The sequence below is a fragment of the Paramisgurnus dabryanus genome, chromosome 12 (assembly GCF_030506205.2).
Source record: "Paramisgurnus dabryanus chromosome 12, PD_genome_1.1, whole genome shotgun sequence".
Lineage (NCBI taxonomy): Eukaryota > Metazoa > Chordata > Actinopteri > Cypriniformes > Cobitidae > Paramisgurnus > Paramisgurnus dabryanus.
In genome coordinates this window covers 23,415,361-23,435,892 of record NC_133348.1, presented here as the reverse complement: position 1 = coordinate 23,435,892, position 20,532 = coordinate 23,415,361, and the positions used below count along the sequence as shown (strand labels likewise).

At 37.0% G+C, this 20,532-nt stretch overlaps 1 protein-coding gene across 2 annotated transcripts; it reads left to right on the top strand.

Moving 5' to 3' along the window:
- The first annotated feature begins 7,365 nt into the window (after positions 1–7,365).
- On the top strand, positions 7,366–18,929 carry LOC135739012 (tumor necrosis factor alpha-induced protein 2-like). Of its 2 annotated transcripts, XM_065257260.1 has the most exons (12): positions 7,366–7,445; positions 9,755–9,883; positions 10,064–10,682; positions 10,863–10,977; positions 13,069–13,191; positions 13,813–13,907; positions 14,123–14,215; positions 15,408–15,534; positions 15,611–15,736; positions 16,995–17,150; positions 18,061–18,182; positions 18,373–18,929. In XM_065257260.1, exons 1-12 carry the CDS (start codon positions 7,421–7,423, stop codon positions 18,530–18,532), a joined length of 1,890 nt encoding a protein of 629 aa, XP_065113332.1. In that variant the 5' UTR covers positions 7,366–7,420; the 3' UTR covers positions 18,533–18,929. The 2 variants fall into 2 exon arrangements, with proteins under 2 accessions (XP_065113332.1, XP_065113333.1); XM_065257261.1 differs by lacking the exon at positions 7,366–7,445 and having other exon boundaries at positions 9,753–9,883; positions 10,080–10,682.
- The last annotated feature ends 1,603 nt before the right edge of the window (positions 18,930–20,532 follow it).

Genomic DNA, 20,532 nt, shown 5'->3' with positions numbered 1-20,532 from the left:
CTTTTAGAGTAAATTTAAGGATGGGTACTTTTTACTCTTACTCAAGTACATTTCTAGTGAAAAAACTGTACTTTTACTTTGCTACATTCGGCGGCGTTACTGCGCTACTTTCAAATGGTAATAATTAATGAATATATATTTTTAAAAAAGTTTATAGGGCGTGTTCGAAAGTTTCGCGAGACAGGCTGTGTCACCCTTTAGCGCGCGCGACCGCGCGGTCACCTTTTAGCGCGCGCGACCGCGCCCAGTTGATAGGAGAAGCAGATGAGGGCGCGTGTGCGTTGGCGAGATATCGGAGGCAGATCATGCATGGCGGCTTCAAGTTCGGTCTATGTTTTCACTCCAAGAGATCAAAAAGAATAGTTTCATAATGCGATGCATGCTTTGTTCAATAAACGAGCTGACATCTCAGCATACAGGAGTTCAAGATCCAACCTGAAGTAAGTGTCAGTAATGTCTATTTGAACACTATTAATGGTCATTTCACACACTGTCCGAGTTTTTTTGCCATATGCACTCTTGTGCAAGCGATGACAAAACCTAGTGTAAGTTAAACCATACAAACAGCACGTTCATCTGCACATTTCCGTATAATTTCCCCACAACTAAACAAACTGAACAGCAAAATGTAAGGACATCTTGCATTTATACACAAATCCGGACACCTCACTAATGTGTAGAAAATACATTCAAATAAAAACGGGATTGTATTTTATTTAAATACTTCCTAAAGAATGAATGAATAAAAATAAAATAATAAAGTTTGATTTTAAAGAAACATGTATTATATATTAAACTTAATGTAGAGTTGATTTGCCCAAACAGAAGTTCCATATGAAATTCTAAAATGATAATTTTTATTAAGCTCCTGTTTATGTTCAGTAATTGCACTTTAATGGCAATGAAAATAACCTATTCATATAAAAACATGATAACAAACAGACACACACGTTCTTTTTTGTTTACTGTTTGCATGTTTAAAGGCAGATGCTGACAAGGTTGTATTGTGAACATGAAAATAAATACAGAGTTAATCGTCAGAAAAACATCTGTGTGTGTTTGAGATTTTTTCTCAAATGACACGTTATGTGATGTTAATGTACCCATTGCAGGACTGAGATAGGCTGCTTCACTTATATATAAGCAGAACAATGAGACTTTTAAGGAGAGGTTTGTGAAAACCCTCCAAGTAGTCTGAAATTCAATGCTTTTGCGCTACTTCTCTATCAGATTGGAAGTAACGAGTAACTAACTACTTGAGTAGTTTTTTCATCTAATACTTTTTTTTACTCTTACTCAAGTAAATAATTAGATTGATACTTTTACTTTTACTTGAGTACATTTTTGTATAAGTACTTGTACTTTTACTCGAGTACAGATTTTGGGTACTCTACCCACCTCTGGTTGGACCGGTCGAATGGGTTGAGCACTTTTATATTTGTTGAGCAGAGAGGCTGCAGTTTGACCAGCGCGCTGCGGGAACATCAGACCGACAGATGGTGTTGCTAATATAACTCCCAATGTATAACTATTATCAGACCGGCCAACCGGGAAAGTCCCGACTCTCCCGATTGACACTCTGCTACTGGCTGTAGGGAAGTGTGTGTGTTTTGATCGGTGTTCGAGGCTCTTACCCTGCGACCAGATGTGCCCTGCCTCACTCAGCTTCCAGGATTTGAGTCATGCTGCATGAATTCGTTTGTGCTGAAGATCGCATATACACCCATTTCAGCAGGATTATGGTCCCCCTCAAACCAGCACGCATGAGTATGTCATAATACATAGATGAGTATGTAACTGTATCTATGTATTTATCTATAATTTGCATTGATATAATCTGAATATTGTACTTTATTCATCTCTCTAGTCACTCTCAGTGCTCTTAAGGCAAATTCTCTCCCCAATGTGACGTCATGCAGTGCGTTGAGGGGGAAAAGAGAATCCTTGCAAACTGTTGTACTTTTTCGTATTGTATTCCATTTTGTGATAACCAACAACATAAAATCCAATGGATAACAGTTTAAATGTTTAATATCAACAAGCAAATTACCCAAATTCGTGGAAAAATTTACCCTGCAACACACCCTTTAAAGGTCCTGTTTTTCCTGATCCCATTTTTCAAACTTTAGTTAGTGTGTCATGTTGTTGTTAGTACATAAAGAATACCTGCAAAATTATAAAACTCAATGCCAGTTCAATCCCAAGCGATATATTTTCTTTAACAGAATTCCCCTTTCAAAGCCTACAGCCAACGGCCGGTTTGGACTACAGCCCTCTACTTCCTGCTTTAATGACATCAATAGAAGAGTTTTTGACTAAACTCCGCCCCACAGGAATATGTCAGTCGCCAGCTAAGCTCAAACGGCTCTGGCTAAGCTAAGCTGCTATCGAATCACAACACACTAAACAAACTATACAATCAGAACTCGATACGTATTTCTGAAGGAGGGACTTCATAGAACAAGACATCAGCCCATCTTTAGGACAGTGAAACAACGGTAAAGAGATATGAAAAATATTGTGTTTTTTACACAAAAAACATGAACACATTATATTACTCACCATAAACACAGTCACAGTCAGCTTCAAAAACACAGGAAAACACAGAACTTTTAAGAACACATTTTATGTAAAAAAACAGTGCCTTCTGATAGTATTCATTACCATGGATTCCTTCTCTTTTTGCTGTTACATGGGTAAATTCAACATAGTTTAGTTAAACTGTTTCAACAAAATTAGTTGACCAAAAAAAGAAGAAATCTGCATTTGTTATGATTTGTTATTATTGTTATAGTAAAGCACAAATAATTAATTCGATCAATGCTTTTATTGTCACACATGGTCCAACCCCAAAGGGCTCATTATAGTTCTGCATCGAGGCAGACAGCTATTAGGCAGTATATGCATGTAACCCACAGTAGCAGTGCAACAGCCAAAGAAGCAGCCGCTTGGCCAGTCAACCCACAAACGAAGAAGAAGCTTGTTGTGTGTGATTTGAAAAGACCAGCAGTGATGGAGATAAATAGACGGCAACTTTTGTTGCCGTTTGAGTCAAATCACTCCTCAACTTGTTCTTACCATTGCAAGCGGAAATGCCTATAAAGACATGCAACACAATTTTTTTCCCTGTGGTTCGTTGGTGAGATGTGCGTGAAAATACGCAGAGCTTCACACAGCCTACGCATAACCTATGGCGTATAACTTATGCACGACTATAAATGACACTTAAGGAGTGGCTTCCAGACACTCCAAACTAACAAAAATTCCCAGCTGGATTGTGAAGCAGAAGTGGAGCATGGGGAGGGATGGAGAGCCAGGTCCAAGTAAAGGCAGGGAACCTGGGGAACAGGGTTGACCCGGAGGAGGCTGGGATCAGGCCGTGTGGATTATTTTTTGGTCTTGAAAGTCATGGACACTGTTTTCTATCTGAGATACATATGACTATACTCTTTCAGACAAACACAATTAAAAATATTAGAAAATGTCCTGGCTCTTTCAAACTTTAAAAATGTACTTAACAGGGCTGGAAATTTTTAAAGCCCAAAAAAGTGCATCCATCATTCACAGAGGAAATCTACACTTCTTTTTAAATGCTGTTTAAAGTTAAACTCTAGTTAAATGCTGAAAATGTTTGATAAAATTGATGTTGAACCGCTGTTTTTCATTCTAATCATACCGCCCAAACCTAACCCTAAACCCAGCATCTTGCAAGGGGTGTGAGTGAAACCACGTTTACATATAAAGTGTTGGCACCCAGAGCCGAATCCTGTAGGTCAGGTGGAAGTAGCTGCGGTCAATGTGTTGTGTCCTATCTGTGAGCATATAAGAAGCAAACTTGAGTTTGGGTGCCTGCAAGATCAGTCTTTGTGTGTGCGTGAGGAAAAGTGTATAATGACATGTTTACTATGCTATAAACATAGTTTACGCGGACACAGGAAGTGTGTGTGTGAATAAATAAGAGAAGATTGGCTGTGTGTGAGAGAGAGATTTATTTGCGTGATTTGTCAAGAAAATAAATAAAACAGATAATGCACTTAGTTTGCCGTCCCCAAAAATGAGAATTATATTGTATTCACTTAGTTTGCAGCACTTAGTTCTCGGGCACAGTAACATCATCACTCCTGACTTTGAAAGTTTGAGCGAGAGGGGGAGTAGTTAGGAGCAGGGGCGGCGTTTGCGTATGGCAGGGTATGGCAGTTGCCATACCCTATCAGACAAAACACCAGAAATCAACAGGCTATAATGAAGCTCATTAAAAATAATGTTAAATATTTTAAGTAGAACATATCTGAACATTGGTACATCACTAATATGGATAATTTACGCGTGTGCTCGACTTCATGCTATAATACAGGAACCGACATGTGGATGACATCAACGTGCCGCTAGAGCGGTTTGAAAGCAAACTCTTCCGATGATTTCTCGCCTCACCCTCGCGGTACTTTGATGTCATCAACTTGGCGTTCTTGCAGCGCAGATTGAATTGTGCAGGAGGTTTCATGATGAGCGCTGTTGTTATAATCTTTATTTTCGCAAGTAAACTCCTTTTTTTGTTTTAACATTCAAACAGACTCTCCCCCACACTCGCGCAATGCATATTGCATACATTATTCCAGAAGTAAAATGATTTGTTCAATTCAATTTCAATGCAATTTCATTTCGATTTGTTCTCTGTGGATAAATAAACATGTTCTCTTACACTGGGAAATTGTAGCGCAGTCGAAGTGAATTGTATTAATTATTTGCGCGCGTTTTTGAATATGGCGACTTGTGGAATAAAAACTGCACGACGACAAAAGGTAAGACTTGTTTTTGCATTTAGCCCTGTTTTACTAAGAGTTTTATTTAGTGTTTTAGTCTTAGTTGGTTAGCTGGCTGGGTTAACTACGTGTGCTCTATCACATCATTCTTCACATCAAGTCTTCACATGCAAAGTTAATTAACAAATTTATATACATTTCCATGAGACTTTCTCTAACGAATGTGCATCTCATGAACTGGCAAGTATACTAAATATATATAGCCGGAGCACAACACAATGTTAGAATGTCTGACAATAGAAGGAAAAAATTCATCCCTAAACAAGGGAAGGGGGAAATGACCTGACGAAGTACGTGATACTGTATACAATGTCAGTTCCATAACTCCAACATCATCAGGCAATGGTTTGCGACCAACAACAGGATGCTCCCCTGACCCTACTTTCCATTCCTTAACCCCATTGAGGAATTTGTAATTTTTCTCAGCACGGAGATGGATGTATATAATCGCCAGCCCTTCTGTTAGCCATGTGTGATGATATCACAGCAGATGCCTGCAGAAGCTGGATAAGACACTTAAAATTATTTCCATGCTGCATCGCAAGAGAAGATATTTATTGTGATGTGTATGAGAATTTGTGGCACAAAAAAAAGTAACGTCTGTAGGTGTAGGAAGACTGCACTGTAATTCCTACATCACTGCATATTTACTGTACAATTTTCCCTAAGGAGATTGTCCTATGTTCACATTTCTACTTTTGTTTTTTTTTTCTTTGTGCTATGCAGTGCTTTCTTTTTATTTCTGTATCGCAATGACATGGTCTGTCGACAAATTACAGTACAAACAGTAAAAGCGTAAATGTGAATCTTGTCCAGTCTCTTGCAATCTAACTCCTACATACACTAAGGTGTAACCTACAATTTACAATAATTGTCCTCAAAACTTTAGACATAGTTTACACCAGAACAGAGTTAACTGTTATATTGACAACATAACTAAGCAATTTGACTGTCTTATCCGTACACAATGACACAAGGACATTCTGATGGCACTGACATGTTCATTAACAAAGATATTTACTTTTGAAAGATAGATTGCTAAGGATTTTGAGCAAGACACTGGCTTTTAGGTAATCCATGATGCTTTGCTATTTGCACGAATAGTTTTGAGAGATGCACTTACTGTTTTGCAAACGTCGAGGATGATACGAGAAATGTACAGCGACTGAGAAAAACTATCATTTGTATGTAAACACAAAAATTTGAGAACAAACATGTAGGTTATAAATATACCTGGATCCTATAATACTTGGATAGATACCAATGGTCAGCCAAGGGGAACACCAAATGAACTTAAAGACAGAAGCGAAATCAAATCTGCATTTGAATACATACTGATTTGGATAACGCCCATAAGTCTAGCCCCTGGCAATGACATACATTGTCCCTAACAGGGCTTTCACAAAAGCCAAGAATAACAACAAAGAGAGGAATTAAAACTTAATGCTGGCACGGATTCATAAGTTGATGACTGGTTCGCTTCTGGTTCTCGGGGAAATTTTCTAAACCACAATTGTCATCTTACATGACCTTGCACATGTTGTTTGTCTTTTGCTCTTCTGTTGTGTTCTGTCTGTTCTCAGGTCTGTGGTGGCTAGAGCAACACCTAAGCAGATGTCGGTGCAAACACGCCAAGGTCATGATGGCTTAATGGTAAACATAAATACAGCACCATTAGCTGACACCACACCACCGCCAGACTTATGAAACCATGTATTAGAATGCCTTTTTATCTTTTATACTGTTTTTATTTTTTAATCAAGGGAGTCAGGTAATGATTGTATTTTCTTTATATTATTTCAAGTTTAGTTGTAATTATTAGTCCAGGATGTTAGAAAACTATTATTATTTCTATTATTTGTGTGGTGGGGATGGACCTCTGTCTAGCCCGGCAGCACTGTAAGGGACAATGTAAGGATGTGTCATGCACCATATAGTATACACATTTAAACATATTATAAGCATTTAAGAGCACAACATCACACCAACGACTACACATTGAATTATGCAGCTGATGGCTGGAAGAGTCAGGGGTTCCTCTGGCAAAGTGACAGAGTGTGAGTGATATCATAGCACAACCAATGGATGGGCTATATATTTATCGCACCAATTCATGAATGCACTATTTTACTAAAAAAATAGTTTTTGCTTCAGTTTTTTTATAAATTGATAACTCGTCAGTGGCGGGAAAAGAGTTAAGATAATACAAATAATGAAACAAAACGATAATCTATCCACACTGCTGTAGCCTATCCCAGTTTTTCTTGTAGCAAGGGAGGAAAAACCCTGAACAGATGTCCGATTTCATCACAGGGCTAACACAGCATTTTATATCATAAGGTCTCCACATATACACCAGATAATATTTGGATTCTAGGTTATAATTTAAGTCCAGGAAACAGGCTAGCTCCAGCAATCAGGAAAAGCCCATAAAAATTGTCATGATGTTTAAACAAAAGAATGGGAGACTATGGGCCTATGGGAGACGTGCATCTTGATCACATGGTGCTTGTAGGCTATTAAAAAGCTGGAGAGACTCAGATATAGCAGATAGCTACAAGAAAGTCTGAACACATGTAGGGTGCCTTTAACAGTGGATAATGCTGTTGCGTAAAGTGAAAAAAGGTAAGACAAATCTACTATTTTTTTTTTGTCTATCAGACTGTACAAACAATAGCATAAGACAGACTTTTACATTTGACTTTTAATGATTAGAACTGAGTATTTTTCACAATCTTTTTTTTAATTCATAATTTCGTTTAATGTAAAATACTTTTGTCCTTTTATCAAACCTTAAGTCATATTGTCTGTTGATTTCAGCCGCTTAGTCGATACAATATAAGTACGCTCCTTACAGTACATCTGCCTGCACTGCTTTTCTGAAAGTTATGAAATCAGATCCCTGTTGGACCAACAGGGCGGTCAGATCACATTCACATTCTAGACACCATGCAGCCATAGTCCTACGTGCAGACTGCAGAGCCAATTACATTTATGGGATGAATTTCTTAGCAAATGTACTGAGGTCACAGATTAAAAAATAATACACATGAATAAAAAAATATAAGCTCGAATTAGAACTGTAAACACATTCAAAATGATATTGCAGACATACTAAAAAACGAATGCAAAGTTATCTAAGTTTATATTATAAATTTTTTTCTTCCCTCTAATATTTTCTGCTTATTTTACATTTTTTGTATACATTTTGTTGTGTGTTTTTTTGTGTTTTTTTTTGCTATAACATTTCAAATGGAACCTTTGTATAGATCACTATTGTAAGGGTTTTGCCAACATTGATAAGTAATAAAGAATTTTCAAACACATTGCTTTTGTATTATTTTCAGACCCATTGTGTTTACTCTGGCATTACATTGATTTATTATTAGAAAAAAACAACAATAAAATTCAACAATAAAGCTTTGTTTATTGTATAGATGAATTGCATAACTAAGTTAAATGACACAAATTAAAATCACTTTATATGCACAACCTACATAAATTATGTACTGATGCTTTAAGCTCTAAAGTATGTTATCCAACAAGCTGCCAAAAAGAAACTCTTAAGTAAATCTATCTGCCAAAGATCTCTGTGGTTGATACACTTGGCGAATAGAGCAATGAAAGACAATGTCAAATGTTTCACAGCGACAGCTGCAACATTCCTTAAATGCGAATCATTCTTAACTTGATTTTTCAAATGCATTGTTTTATTTCTGTACAAACAGGGTTTTTTAGAAAGTCACATTTCGTAAAATTCGCAAAAAAAGAAAAACAAAAGAGAACGACAGCGGAAACAGCTAGACGGTCAATCCCGTGGGTTTAATGTTCACTACGTCAGAATTAATTTGGCAAATGCGTTTCCATCTCCCATTATTCGCATTAACTCTTTTTCGCATATAACGGTTTTGCGAATTAAGTTTTTTTATTTTTGAAAATTGCTGTTTCCATCGCTCGTTTTTGATGCGATACTTCAAAATGCGCATAAAATCATGGTGATCGAAACATGGTTATTGAAAAGCTATGATTTTATAATGCTTCAAACAAACACTTTTGACAGTTATTAAATTACGTTTTACCTAGAAACGTAGTTTTTCAATAAAGAAAAGGTCACATTTGAGTTCTTTCTTCCAGAATATAAGATGGCACTAACTGTTAGGGATAGTTTCCTGGACAGGCGTTATCCTTGTCCCGTACTAAAATGCATGTTTGAGCTGCTTAATTTATGTCATAATATAAATAACTAATAATAACTTTTTTCTCTGGACTAACTTGTAACATTGCAGTTATTCCTACAGGACCGTTTAATAATGTCAAAGGTCAAGTGATCATACCGGGTCACCCTGTGTTTGCTTTGTATTGCAGATGGATTAGATTAGATGTAAAATTTTTAATATAAGCAAACTTTTTTATTCAAATAATGTAAATACTTTATATTGAACAGTTATGGGCTGCTTCATACTGTATGTCCAAAGAAAAGTCCAACAGATAAGCTTGTATTAGTAACATAGCAATAAAGTGCGTGTTTTTTTTTTACTTTTATGCAAAAGGAAATGCATCAATCAGGCGACAAGCATTCATATGTGATAAGCAAACCTGCGTTGTCGTCCCGTTTATAGGCGAATATTTCTAACGCGCTCTTTAAATAACAAAAAAATATTGCGTAGTCTATTTTAGTTGCCTCAAAATGCCAACGCGCCAACAATGTGCCTGAACACTCCTCGTTTTTAGATCAGAATGCCCATGGGCGCAAAGATGGGCACAAATGCATTTGCTATTTAAACAACGTGGTTCTAAACGTGAAAATTATAATTGCGCTGGGTCGGAACTAGCAAAATACACTTGCGTCGCACTTTACGCTGCATTGCGCCGGATTTATGATAGAGCCCTATGAGTGAACTGGTATAATATTTGTTTCTATAATTCTTTTATAGAAGTGGCCACCGACACTCAAGGTTCCTCTGGTGATTCTGAGATGGAGCTTCAGAAAAATAAAGAATCTGAGAAAAAAGCATTTCTAGACTTGATGAATTTTTCAAAATCTGGACCTGAAAAGCTATCAGGTAAAACAAGACAAGGTTGTGATGTATTTTTAATACTTTATCAACTGTAAATTATTTTTGTTAATAAAGACTAACTCTAGTAGGTGTGATTGTGTACTATTGCTATAGCTCACTGCACACATTTAATCAACATAAGGGATATCTAAAAAATAATAATAATAATTCTCTCACAAACTACAGCGAACCTTGTTTTCAGAAACAACCTGGAACAGAACCATCTGGATGAAGCACAGAAGCTGCTGGTGGCTGCTGAGGAACGTCTGTTTGGTTCGAATAAACCAGCTAGAGCCGAGGAAGATGAGGGAGAGCTGCTGAATAACTACCAATACTTCATCGCTCATCTGGAGATGATTATCAATGACTCCTTCACTGAGGACAACCAGGAGAGACTCAAGAGTGCTGTGACTGCCATACTTCAGGAGGAGGCACAGGACAAACGCTGGGAGACACTGGCCAAAGAGAAACGGCCAGCTTGGAGGCCGACAAGGTGCAGAGAGATCCACAAGGATGTTGTGGAGAAACGAATGAAGAACACAGATGAACAGGAGAATGGGGCGAACGAGCTGTCTTCTCCCTTGAAGAGAGAAGTGTCCCGATTGGGCAAGCAAATACAAAAAGATCTGCTGGTGGTGGTCAGACGATTGAGGCAATGTTACCCACCAGACTTTGACATTTGCAAAATATATGTCGAGCTTTACCATCAGGCTTTCTCCAACAGACTCCAGGAGCTGACCAGATCTAAGGTGGATGTTGAAGATTGCTGCTATATATTAAGTTGGATTGTGTTTCACTACCCAAGGTAAGAGACACCTGGACTCATCTAGTAGTTTTTACATATGTAATGATGCAGTATATTAGTCTCTTAAGTATACATTAACTTGCACATTAAGTTGCAAATATTTTAGCCTAAGGCTGTATATAATTCCTTAGCAATAAAACAGCGAAATAAGAAAGTTAAATAAAATTCACCTCTGTTTAGTGGTGTGCTGAACCACCAGGAATTGAAAGAGCACATCGACCAATCATCGCTTGGACCTCTGCTGCCTGAAGGAACTCTTAAGATATTACATGATCAGTACTTTTTATACAAACAGGTAATTCAGTGGATGAATTTTATTATTAGGTTTCAAAGAATGTTATATATTTAAATGTTAACCCGAAAATAAACACACATATGGTTTAACAGATTAAAACTGGGATTAATTAACAGTTCAAATGTCATAGTTTTAATAAAAAGAAAAATAAATCTTTAAACCTGGAAGCCACCATTTTGTTAACATGTCTAAAATGTGACATCAAAAGGTTGCAACTAAAACCCCTCAGTCTATTAACGCTTTAGCAAGGTAAACAATACTGTATGGCGTATTTTTGAGATATTTCTAAGATAAAAGAATGCTATGTGGCAGATGTTGGAGATATGACTAGCGAAAGATAAATTGCTGTCAAACATTACTACTAGGTTTTTGGCTGTAGAAGATTGCACCAAAGTGCAGCCATCTATGGGCAACTTGTATTCTGACATATTTATTTAGGAGCGATTCAGGTCAATAATAAGTATATCTGTCTTATTGGAGTTTGTGATGAGATGTAAAGCTTTGGTATCATCTGCATAACAGTGGAAACTTATGTTATGTTTCCTGATAATGTCTCCTAGAGGTAACATACATAACGAGAACAGAATAGGGCCTAGAACTGATCCCTGTGGTACGCCGTCTCACCCCATGGCGTCAATATTTGACGACACTTGACCATGCATCAATATGTTGACGCGGAGGGTATACCTTTCGCGTCATTTTTTGACGAACTGGGGACTTCAATACTATTACGTCTGTTGCATTCTCATTCCTATTTTCTTACCATTTTCGCGTCGGTTTAGGGTTAGATTTACATAATGACATCCCTACCCAAACCTAACTCTAACCCCAACGCCAGGTGACAACTGTTTAATTTCGCGTACCTAACTCTAACCCCAACGCCAGGTGACAACTGTTTAATTTCGCGTACACTGTTTAATTTTGCGTAATCTAACCCTAAACCGACGCGAAAATGGTAAGAAAATAGGAAAGAGAATGCAAAGGACGTAATAGTATTGAAGTCCCCAGTTCGTCAAAAAATGACGCGAAAGGTATACCCTCCGCGTAACATATTGACGCATGGTCAAGTGTCGTCAAATATTGATGCCATGGGGTGAGACTGTGTAGACTTTTCCTACATAAAGTGATAGCGGTTGGCTAGATACTATCTAAACCAGGCTAACGCCTGACCACTGATGCCAACATAGTTTTTTGTTATGTGATCTATTGTGTCAAAGGCTGTTCTAAGGTCTAGTAATATAAGAATTGAGATCTCACCACTATTGGATGTTAAAAGAAGGTCATTTGTAACTCTAAGCAGTGCTGTTTACATGGACACCTATTGCCTTAATTGGAATGATTTCATTCTGATTAATAAATATTAGTATAGTGTTTCCATGAACAATATATTAATAATATGATGAGATTGATGTGCATTTTATGCACAAGCTTCCAATCAAATTTCATCATTTGAAATGTGCACATTGCACGAACATAGTTTTGCGCTGTTTCAAAATACGCATGCAAGCTATCCTCCATCCTAGTGTTCGAATTATGTCAAAGATTATGGGAGTCCCCTAGCTAAGCCCCATCCCCGGTCAAGCCCCCATCATTAGTTGCCGTGATCATTAGTCCTGAACCAACGTTTTAATCAACAAAATTCCAAATTACCTTAACTCAAACCCTAACCATCGTAAGGCGCACTTGAGAGTTTACATTTATTTCAGACAGAAATCTTTTGGATTATTTTATTGCAAAATTGTGACAAATAATGGAGAGTATCACTTTGTGGCAGTGCAGTACATTCATTTGAAATTCATGTAGTATTTTAATTGAAATAAAAACCTAGGTATCCCCCTAGGAAGCAAGTTTTATTGTAACAGTATGTGTGTTTCCTGGGTTTAAATCAATTACCTTTTGTGCTGCTAATGCAGTGCTTCAACACTGAACTATAAAGGACCACAATCATTTAGTAGTAGAAGTCAATTACAAAGTATAAAATCATACAAATCTTCATAGATGAGCTACTCTTTAATTTATGTAATCTAATATTTCTCCTATTGCAGGGGCTGCTTAATATTTTGATTGATTTTCCTTGTTTTTTGTCATCAGAAAGAAGTCAGTGAGTCATTGTCCAACGCTTTTGGGAAAGAAATAAAAAAATGGAATGATGGCATTGAGCCACATCTGATAGATGGATTCTACGTCAGCAACCTTGCTAAAGATATTATACCGGTATGTTATGGGCTCTAGTAACTTTCTAACCCTCTTATTTTATTTGTGCCTGTTAAGATTACAGGTTAAAGAGCAACTATTATGCAAAATCCACCTTTACAAGGGGTTTGTCCATAAATGTGCTTGCAGTGGGTAAAAACAAGTGGACTAGTGGTGGCCGGAGACTTCTCTTCTTCACGGCTGAGACATATATTACATTTTGTAAAAAATTGGCAAAATAGAGAAAAGGTTGATAAAACGATACATTAGAGTGATTTTGTGCCTTTTGTTATGGCACAAGCTGCCGTTCGCTAGCAGAACACAGACATCTGGAGAGCACATTCCAAATTACCGAGTAGGGGTGAAGAGCCACCGGTCATTTTGTAGACTAATAGCAGAGCTTTAAATTTGGTGCGGGCAGTTGTGGAAAGTCAATGTAAACTGATGAGGAGGGGTGTGACATGCGCTTTCTTTGGCTCATTAAAAACTACTCTGGCTGTTGCATTCTGTACAGGTTTGACTACACAAGCCAGAAGGTCAGCCAGGAAAGCATTGATGCCCTTTAAAATTAAATAATGCATGTAGATGACATGGAACAGTTTATGGCTTTACACTTCAAGTGTCACCATTTTTATTTTACAGCATATTAATTCAACTATGAAGGAGATCAAAGCAATTTTGGGCTCTGGAAGTAAAAACGAGTATATGTTGTGCCATCTGAACAGTTATCTAAAAGAGTAAGAGCATTTATTCATTTGACAGACACTTGTATTCAAAGTGACTTAAACTGTGACTTAGTAATGTGTTGCCTGGGAGCTGAACCAAAATTTGGCATTTTAAGTGCTATGGCTTACCAGAAACACATCATGTAAAATACAGAAATAATATTTTCATTGGCCCATTATTATTGCATGATTTGACTAACAGGTATTTTCTTGTTTTTCAATGGCAGGTTTATGACAAATCTAGAGAAACTTATCAAAGTTAAACAAGGAGGTGCTGCTAAAACTCTCTGTGCTAATCTGGTTAACATTCACAAGTTTAGGTAAATTTGCTCTATTCATCAAAATCTATTTAATGCCTTATTGCAACAGTGCTAAATATTGCTTTGTTTTTTTTCTAAAGCATTTTATTAGTTCTAATGTCCACCTATAATGAAGTGTTATTATTTATAGTTTGCTTAATTTTGAATCAAGGAATCAATTTTTACTTGAACTTTTGTTATATATGAGTTATATATGATATCCTGTAAGTTTCAGAACTGAAATTGTCCTGGTTACTGGAAGTGTGTCTCTTAAAACAGATTATAAAATAGTTCCCTTTTATTTAACCAAGTCAATCCAGAGATGGTCAGACTAATGTAGAGACATGGCTGATGTAAAATTGTGAAAGGCTTTGTGATATCTTACATAGTGTTGCCATAGAGCTCCAGCAGTTGATGTCACACAGCCTAAACTCCGCCTTTTTGACAGGCAATCGTAGAATGCTGTAGCTTCGGTATCGATAGTGGTTGAACAATATTTGTAAACTTATTTTTAAGACTGTTTATAGTACTTACTATTTCAACATGTTGTATAAGGGTTTTATGTTTAACAATCACATGAAAGGTTTAAAATGTGGAAAATAACTGGGCTGATATACGTTTAAAGTTATATGGATCTGTTATGTTTCATCTAAAGTTTTGGATGTACATATCTATATCTTTTTAATTAAAGTGCGCAGAACTCTGTTGCCATGCAACTCCTGCTGGCGCCATTTATTTCATATTCGCTCCCGGCTGTCCATGCCTTCCAGTATGGTTGGGTCACATGATGTCCGGACCTCTATGGCAACATGACAAACTGTAACATTACAATCAGGTGTATTTAAGGCTCTGAGCATACTTAAAATGTCATGAAATTTGGCACAGACCTCAAAGTTGTTATTGGCAAAACCACTCTATGTTGCCTTTTTGGAGTAAAGTGGTGGAGTTAGTTTTAACTTCAGTTCCAGAACTGGTCAGTAACAACATTAAAATAGTCCACTGATATTTACCCACTTAATTGCACATGCTCACCGTGCATCATTTTCTGTGAGCCACCATAAGGGCCTGCCATCGCTGCTTGCAGCTATATTCATATAATGTTTAATGCCCATATAATTTATACTAACTCTCTGTTGACTGTAAACATGCAATCTACTAACTGTAATCATATGCATTTACATTTTTGGAAACCATTATTTCTCTATATCCTTAGGAATTATGCACAACAAGCAAAAAGTCTTTTCCCGGAAAAGACTAAAAGAGAACTGCTGTGCACATTAGCAAACATCAAATCAGTTTGTTACCAATATTTTCTCAGTCAAATTCACAAAGAATTGAAGGTTAGTAAAGAAATCTTCAATGTAGTTTATCTAGAGATAAGAATGTATTAAATTCCTTTGTGTTATTTCTCCACAGCCGCTGTACCGTAAGCTTTGGACTGACGCCTGGTGTGATAAGCACGATAAGGTTTTGGATGGGCTGGTGAAAGCACTTGAAAATCATATTCATAAATTGAAACCACTGAAGTCTGTCTGCCGAGAGGTCAGAAGCTAATTTAATTTACAGCTATAGATAGCTCTATAATTATAGTTTTGGAAAGTTGTGTAATTAATAAGTCGTCTTTTTCATAAAATGATGTTAATTATATTTTACCATATAAGAATATATTGAAAATATAAAGCATTGCATATATAAGATTCCCTTTTAAGGGAACTTTAGGAACACAGTGAAGACATCACGAGTGACGGTGGAACTGGAAAGTATAAAAGGGAAATGTAAACATAGCATATTAGCTTCTGTCATTTCAGTGAAGCACATATTTTGAAATTGTCTGTCAAAACAAAAAGTCTGTCTTATTTTATATATATATGCAATGTATGAGCAAATATGAGCAAGAATCAGTTTAGACCGTGTGCTCCTCCTTGCCCATGTTTCAATATGGGTAAGTATTCACACAAGTTATGTGTAGTATGTTTGGGAGAAGATCATGCTTGGGCTGTTCTTGAGGGAGTAGCCTACAAACATTGTGAGAATATGTCTTTAAAGATGCTTTGCTCCCATATCTCCGTATTAGATGAGAATGGTAATGTTTGCAATTCTCACGGCTCTGGGCTAGCGTTCATTAAGGCTGTGCGATGACTGCAGTCGTGGGGTTCGCAGATGGAATAAGCAAAGGGATTTGAGACCCTCTGTCTCCATCACTTCGTGGAAGAGTATGGGAGCTCGCATGTTGGCTTCTCCCACTCCAACTGGTAAAATGCTAGACGTAATTGTCAATGAGACATTAGAAAATGAGGAAATTATTAATAATCCTGTTGGTTGTGATGAGCTGGCGGAGGTTATAACTCACCCTGTAGAAACTCTTAAAATTGAGTGGACAAGAGGTTTCCAAAGAAAAAAGTACAACCACAGTGCAGAGGCCTTTCCTTTTTTCCTGATCTTCACACTGAGGTGGCTAAATCATGGAAGAAACCCTTTTCTGCCAGTGTTAATTCACAAGAAACATGGATATGGCACGCTAACTAAAGTTAAAGAAACATTAGCGCATTATCTGGTATAAAGGAGACATATAAGATAAGTTTAATGGACTCACCTATAGACATTTTTATTGGTTTCATACGTGTTGTCCCAAAGTGTCATTTCATGATGCAGCATCTCGTTCCAATTCTCAGGGAACCATGCTTACATACGTAACCAAGACAATTTATTTAAGTAAGACAGCCCAAGCATATGTCGAATATCTTAAGTATTAAAATAAATTTGGGGTGCATGTATCTGAATAGTCTGTGTCTGTCTGTAGGAACTGCTGGGCGAGCTGCATTTAGAAGTAATGGTTGAATATGTGAGGCAAATGATGAAAAGAAAACTAAAGCTGAAAAAGAAGGAACATCAGGAGGAAGCCGCTGAGTTCATGTGCCAAGACAGCAGAAGTATCTGCTCTACGTTTGCCAAAGCGGTGAGAGAACAACCACACATACAGACTCCATATATGTTGAACAGTGGCAGCTGGTGACTTCTCTTCCGAAGGGCGCAAATTCAAAATATGTGTTCGGAGTGTCATGTGTGTTGCTCGTATTTCCAAAATATGTGTTTGTTGCGTCATGTGAACCATGTGCATCACGTTTTGTCACAATATGTGCCTGCAAAAGCACAACAAAATAAAGTGTAAATTCAAAACACAGCGAAACAGCTGTAAAAAGCAATATGAAAAAAATCCTTCATATTTAGTACAATATACAACATGATCTCACAAAGTTCCGTGGGATAGTCACGGAATTTTTTGCTCATTTTTCCGTGGCATTCTCACGGATCTCCGCATATTTCCGTGGCCCTGCCACGGACTTTCTTTTCCGTGGCATTCTCACGGATTGGTTACTCAACTGCTTTTTCCTATTTTCAAACCATTGTCGCTTCGGTTTAGGGTTAGATTTGGTGTTTGCATTAGTTTGTCACTTTAAGTATTGGTTTATACTATTTTTTCTGATGTATTCTTTTATATTTTCTAAACTTTAATCAATTGTTGCCTGGCGTTGGGGTTAGAGTTGGGTTTGGGTAGGGATGTCATTTTATGTAAATCTAACCCTAAACCGAAGCGACAATGGTAAGAAAATAGGACAAAACAGTTGAGTTACCAATCCGTGAGAATGCCACGGAAAAGAAAGTCCGTGGCAGGGCCACGGAAATATGCGGAGATCCGTGAGAATGCCACGGAAAAATGAGCAAAAAATTCCGTGACTATGCCACGGAAATTCGTGAGATCAGGTTGACAATATAATATTTAGTACATTGTGTTCTATTTTTAGTTTTTTTTTTGAGTGCAGTATGTTTATGTACTTTTCTTAATAAATTGTTATTCTCTTGACAAGGGGTCCAATGTGAAATGGCTTTCTGAAGTACTGCCAAGATTATCTGAGATCCTGAAACTTCAAGATCCTGGGAGCCTGAAACTTGAGATGGTTACACTAGCAAGAATTTATCCTGACCTGAGGTATAAGTTTATTAAATTATTTTTACATCACAACTGCATGTCTCCATATGCTAACAGATGTTTTTAGTTCTAGTTTGCCTAATAACTATAAACATCACAACCCCTAAATACTTAAATCTCTAACCCTTTTAGGCATAATAGGCTTTAGTCATTATGTTTAAGAATCATTTTTGTTTTCATTCTCTGCTAGTGAGCAACATGTTCTTGCTGTCTTAACCATGAAAAACAACCTATCAAGCTCGGATCTGTGTGGGATCAAAGATTGTTTGCGTGATAACAAAGACACACAGGGTGATCAGTCCTCCCCTTCTTTCTTTTCCAAAGTAATTGTGAAAAAGAAAATCTTTTAAGTGTGCTGTTTTATCTGTACATAAATGTGATACACATATCAGTATTAAAGCATTTAATGCATCGAGTATGTCATTTGCCTCCCGAACTGAGGGGGGATGAGTGGGCACCCGCGGGCACGTTGCAGCGGCCTTGCAATGTGACAAATTCCGGATGTTGCCACGGTGCTGGCTGTGGGGTGGCCTGTGTGGCTCCCCAGGCTTTCGCGATGTCAGCTATGGGGAGGCGTCTTTGGGATTGATCAATGTGAATAATCCAAAGACTGCTGGGTCCAACTGTACAAGCTCAATTCAGCACAAGCGACAGCTCAACTCCGTGGCCAACAAAAAACAATCCCAGAGTGTTAAAGGAATAGTCTACCCTTTTGCCATATTAAACTATGTTATTACCTCAACCTAGATGAATTAATACATACCTATCTTTTTTCAATGCGTGCACTGTACAGCGCGTTGTGAATGTGTTAGCATTTAGCCTAGCCCCATTAATTCCTATGGTACCAAAAAAAGTTTTATTTTATGGCACCATACTTACTGGTATAACTCCTCATGTAACAGTCTTTAAATAGGGAAAACACGAAAGTGTTTGGTGGCTTCCCTGTTTGGTACCAGAGGAATGAATGGGTCTTGGCTAAATGCTAACACCATCACAACACGCTGTACAGTGCACACATTGAAAAAAGATAGATATGTATTAATTCGTCTAAGTTGAGGTAATAACATAGTTTAATATGGCAAAAGGGTAGACTATTCCTTTAAATAACTGTTTTTATATAACTCCATCAAATGCCCTTAGCGATGAGCTAAATTGTCTAATCAGCTACAAAAAAACACTGGATTAGATCCAGCAAGTAAGAAGCTGCGAAAATTGAGCTTCTTTCATATTGTTAACAGTGCTAAAATACTGTGGGATCCTGGTGCTAAACCAAAATTTTTGCATGGGGGCACCTGGAAATTTACAGTATTCCCTTACGAAAATTAACCATGGTTTTACTACAGTTAAAACCAAAAAACCATGGTTACTGTAGTAAAACCATAGTAACTACAAAATAACCATGGTTTTGACAATCATGGTTTTCAAAAACCATAGTTAAACCATAGTTAGTGTAGTAAAACCATGGTTTTGCTGATAGTAATCAATACACCAAAAAACCATGGTTACTACACTTTTACCACAATAAAACCATGGTTAATTTTCGTAAGGGTTGTCCCAAAAAGTGAACAAATTAATCATCTTCTTACAAATTCTAATCTAGATTTTCTCTGTTTGTCGGAGACATAGCTTCATAAAAACTCCCCATCTTCTGCCCTATCTATCCATGGCTATAATACCTTTAGGAAAGATAGAGTAGGGGGAAGGGGTGGAGGTTTGTTGTTTTATGTTAAAGATAAATTATCATATAAAGAGATTCATTACTCGCCTGAGAATGATTTATTTAAATGTAACACTATTACTGCAATTGGGTTTTATTCTCATTGGTGTATATAGACCACCATCTGCAAAATCAGTTTTCTTTGAAAAATGTAATGCTATATTATTAGAGAATGGGTGATTTTAATGTAAACTCAGATAAAAAGGCACTGGAAAAATAACAAATAAATTTGACCTTGAGTGAAGGGACTGACTAGGATAACTACTACATCCACAACACAAATTGATTTAATTTAAATAAACCTGACAGAATAATTAAATCATTCAATATGATAACTGGTCTATCAGACCATAACCAAATTCTTTTAACTAGAAAACTCACAAAAGAGCGGGCCTATACAGTATGTCATCTAATGTAAAGCATAGTCAATTTTGAATACCAAAGAGTGGATTATGTAACTATGAAAATGCAATTAAGAACATAAATTGGAATGAACTACTGTCTGGCTCAAATGTAGATGCTGACATGCATGTTTTTATCCACAATTCAAAATATACCAGAACAATTTCTAAAGAAAATTAAATTTAAAGGTAACAGTAAATGTACCCTGCTATAAATAGTGACATACGGAAA

Excerpts from the sequence above, each read along its gene's own strand:
- LOC135739012 (XM_065257260.1), top strand. The coding sequence starts at position 7,421 with ATGCTGTTGCGTAAAGTGAAAAAAG. Across the intron at positions 14,216-15,407 it reads GTTAACATTCACAAGTTTAG|GAATTATGCACAACAAGCAA; the intron begins GTAAATTTGCTC and ends CTATATCCTTAG. Across the intron at positions 15,535-15,610 it reads AAATTCACAAAGAATTGAAG|CCGCTGTACCGTAAGCTTTG; the intron begins GTTAGTAAAGAA and ends ATTTCTCCACAG.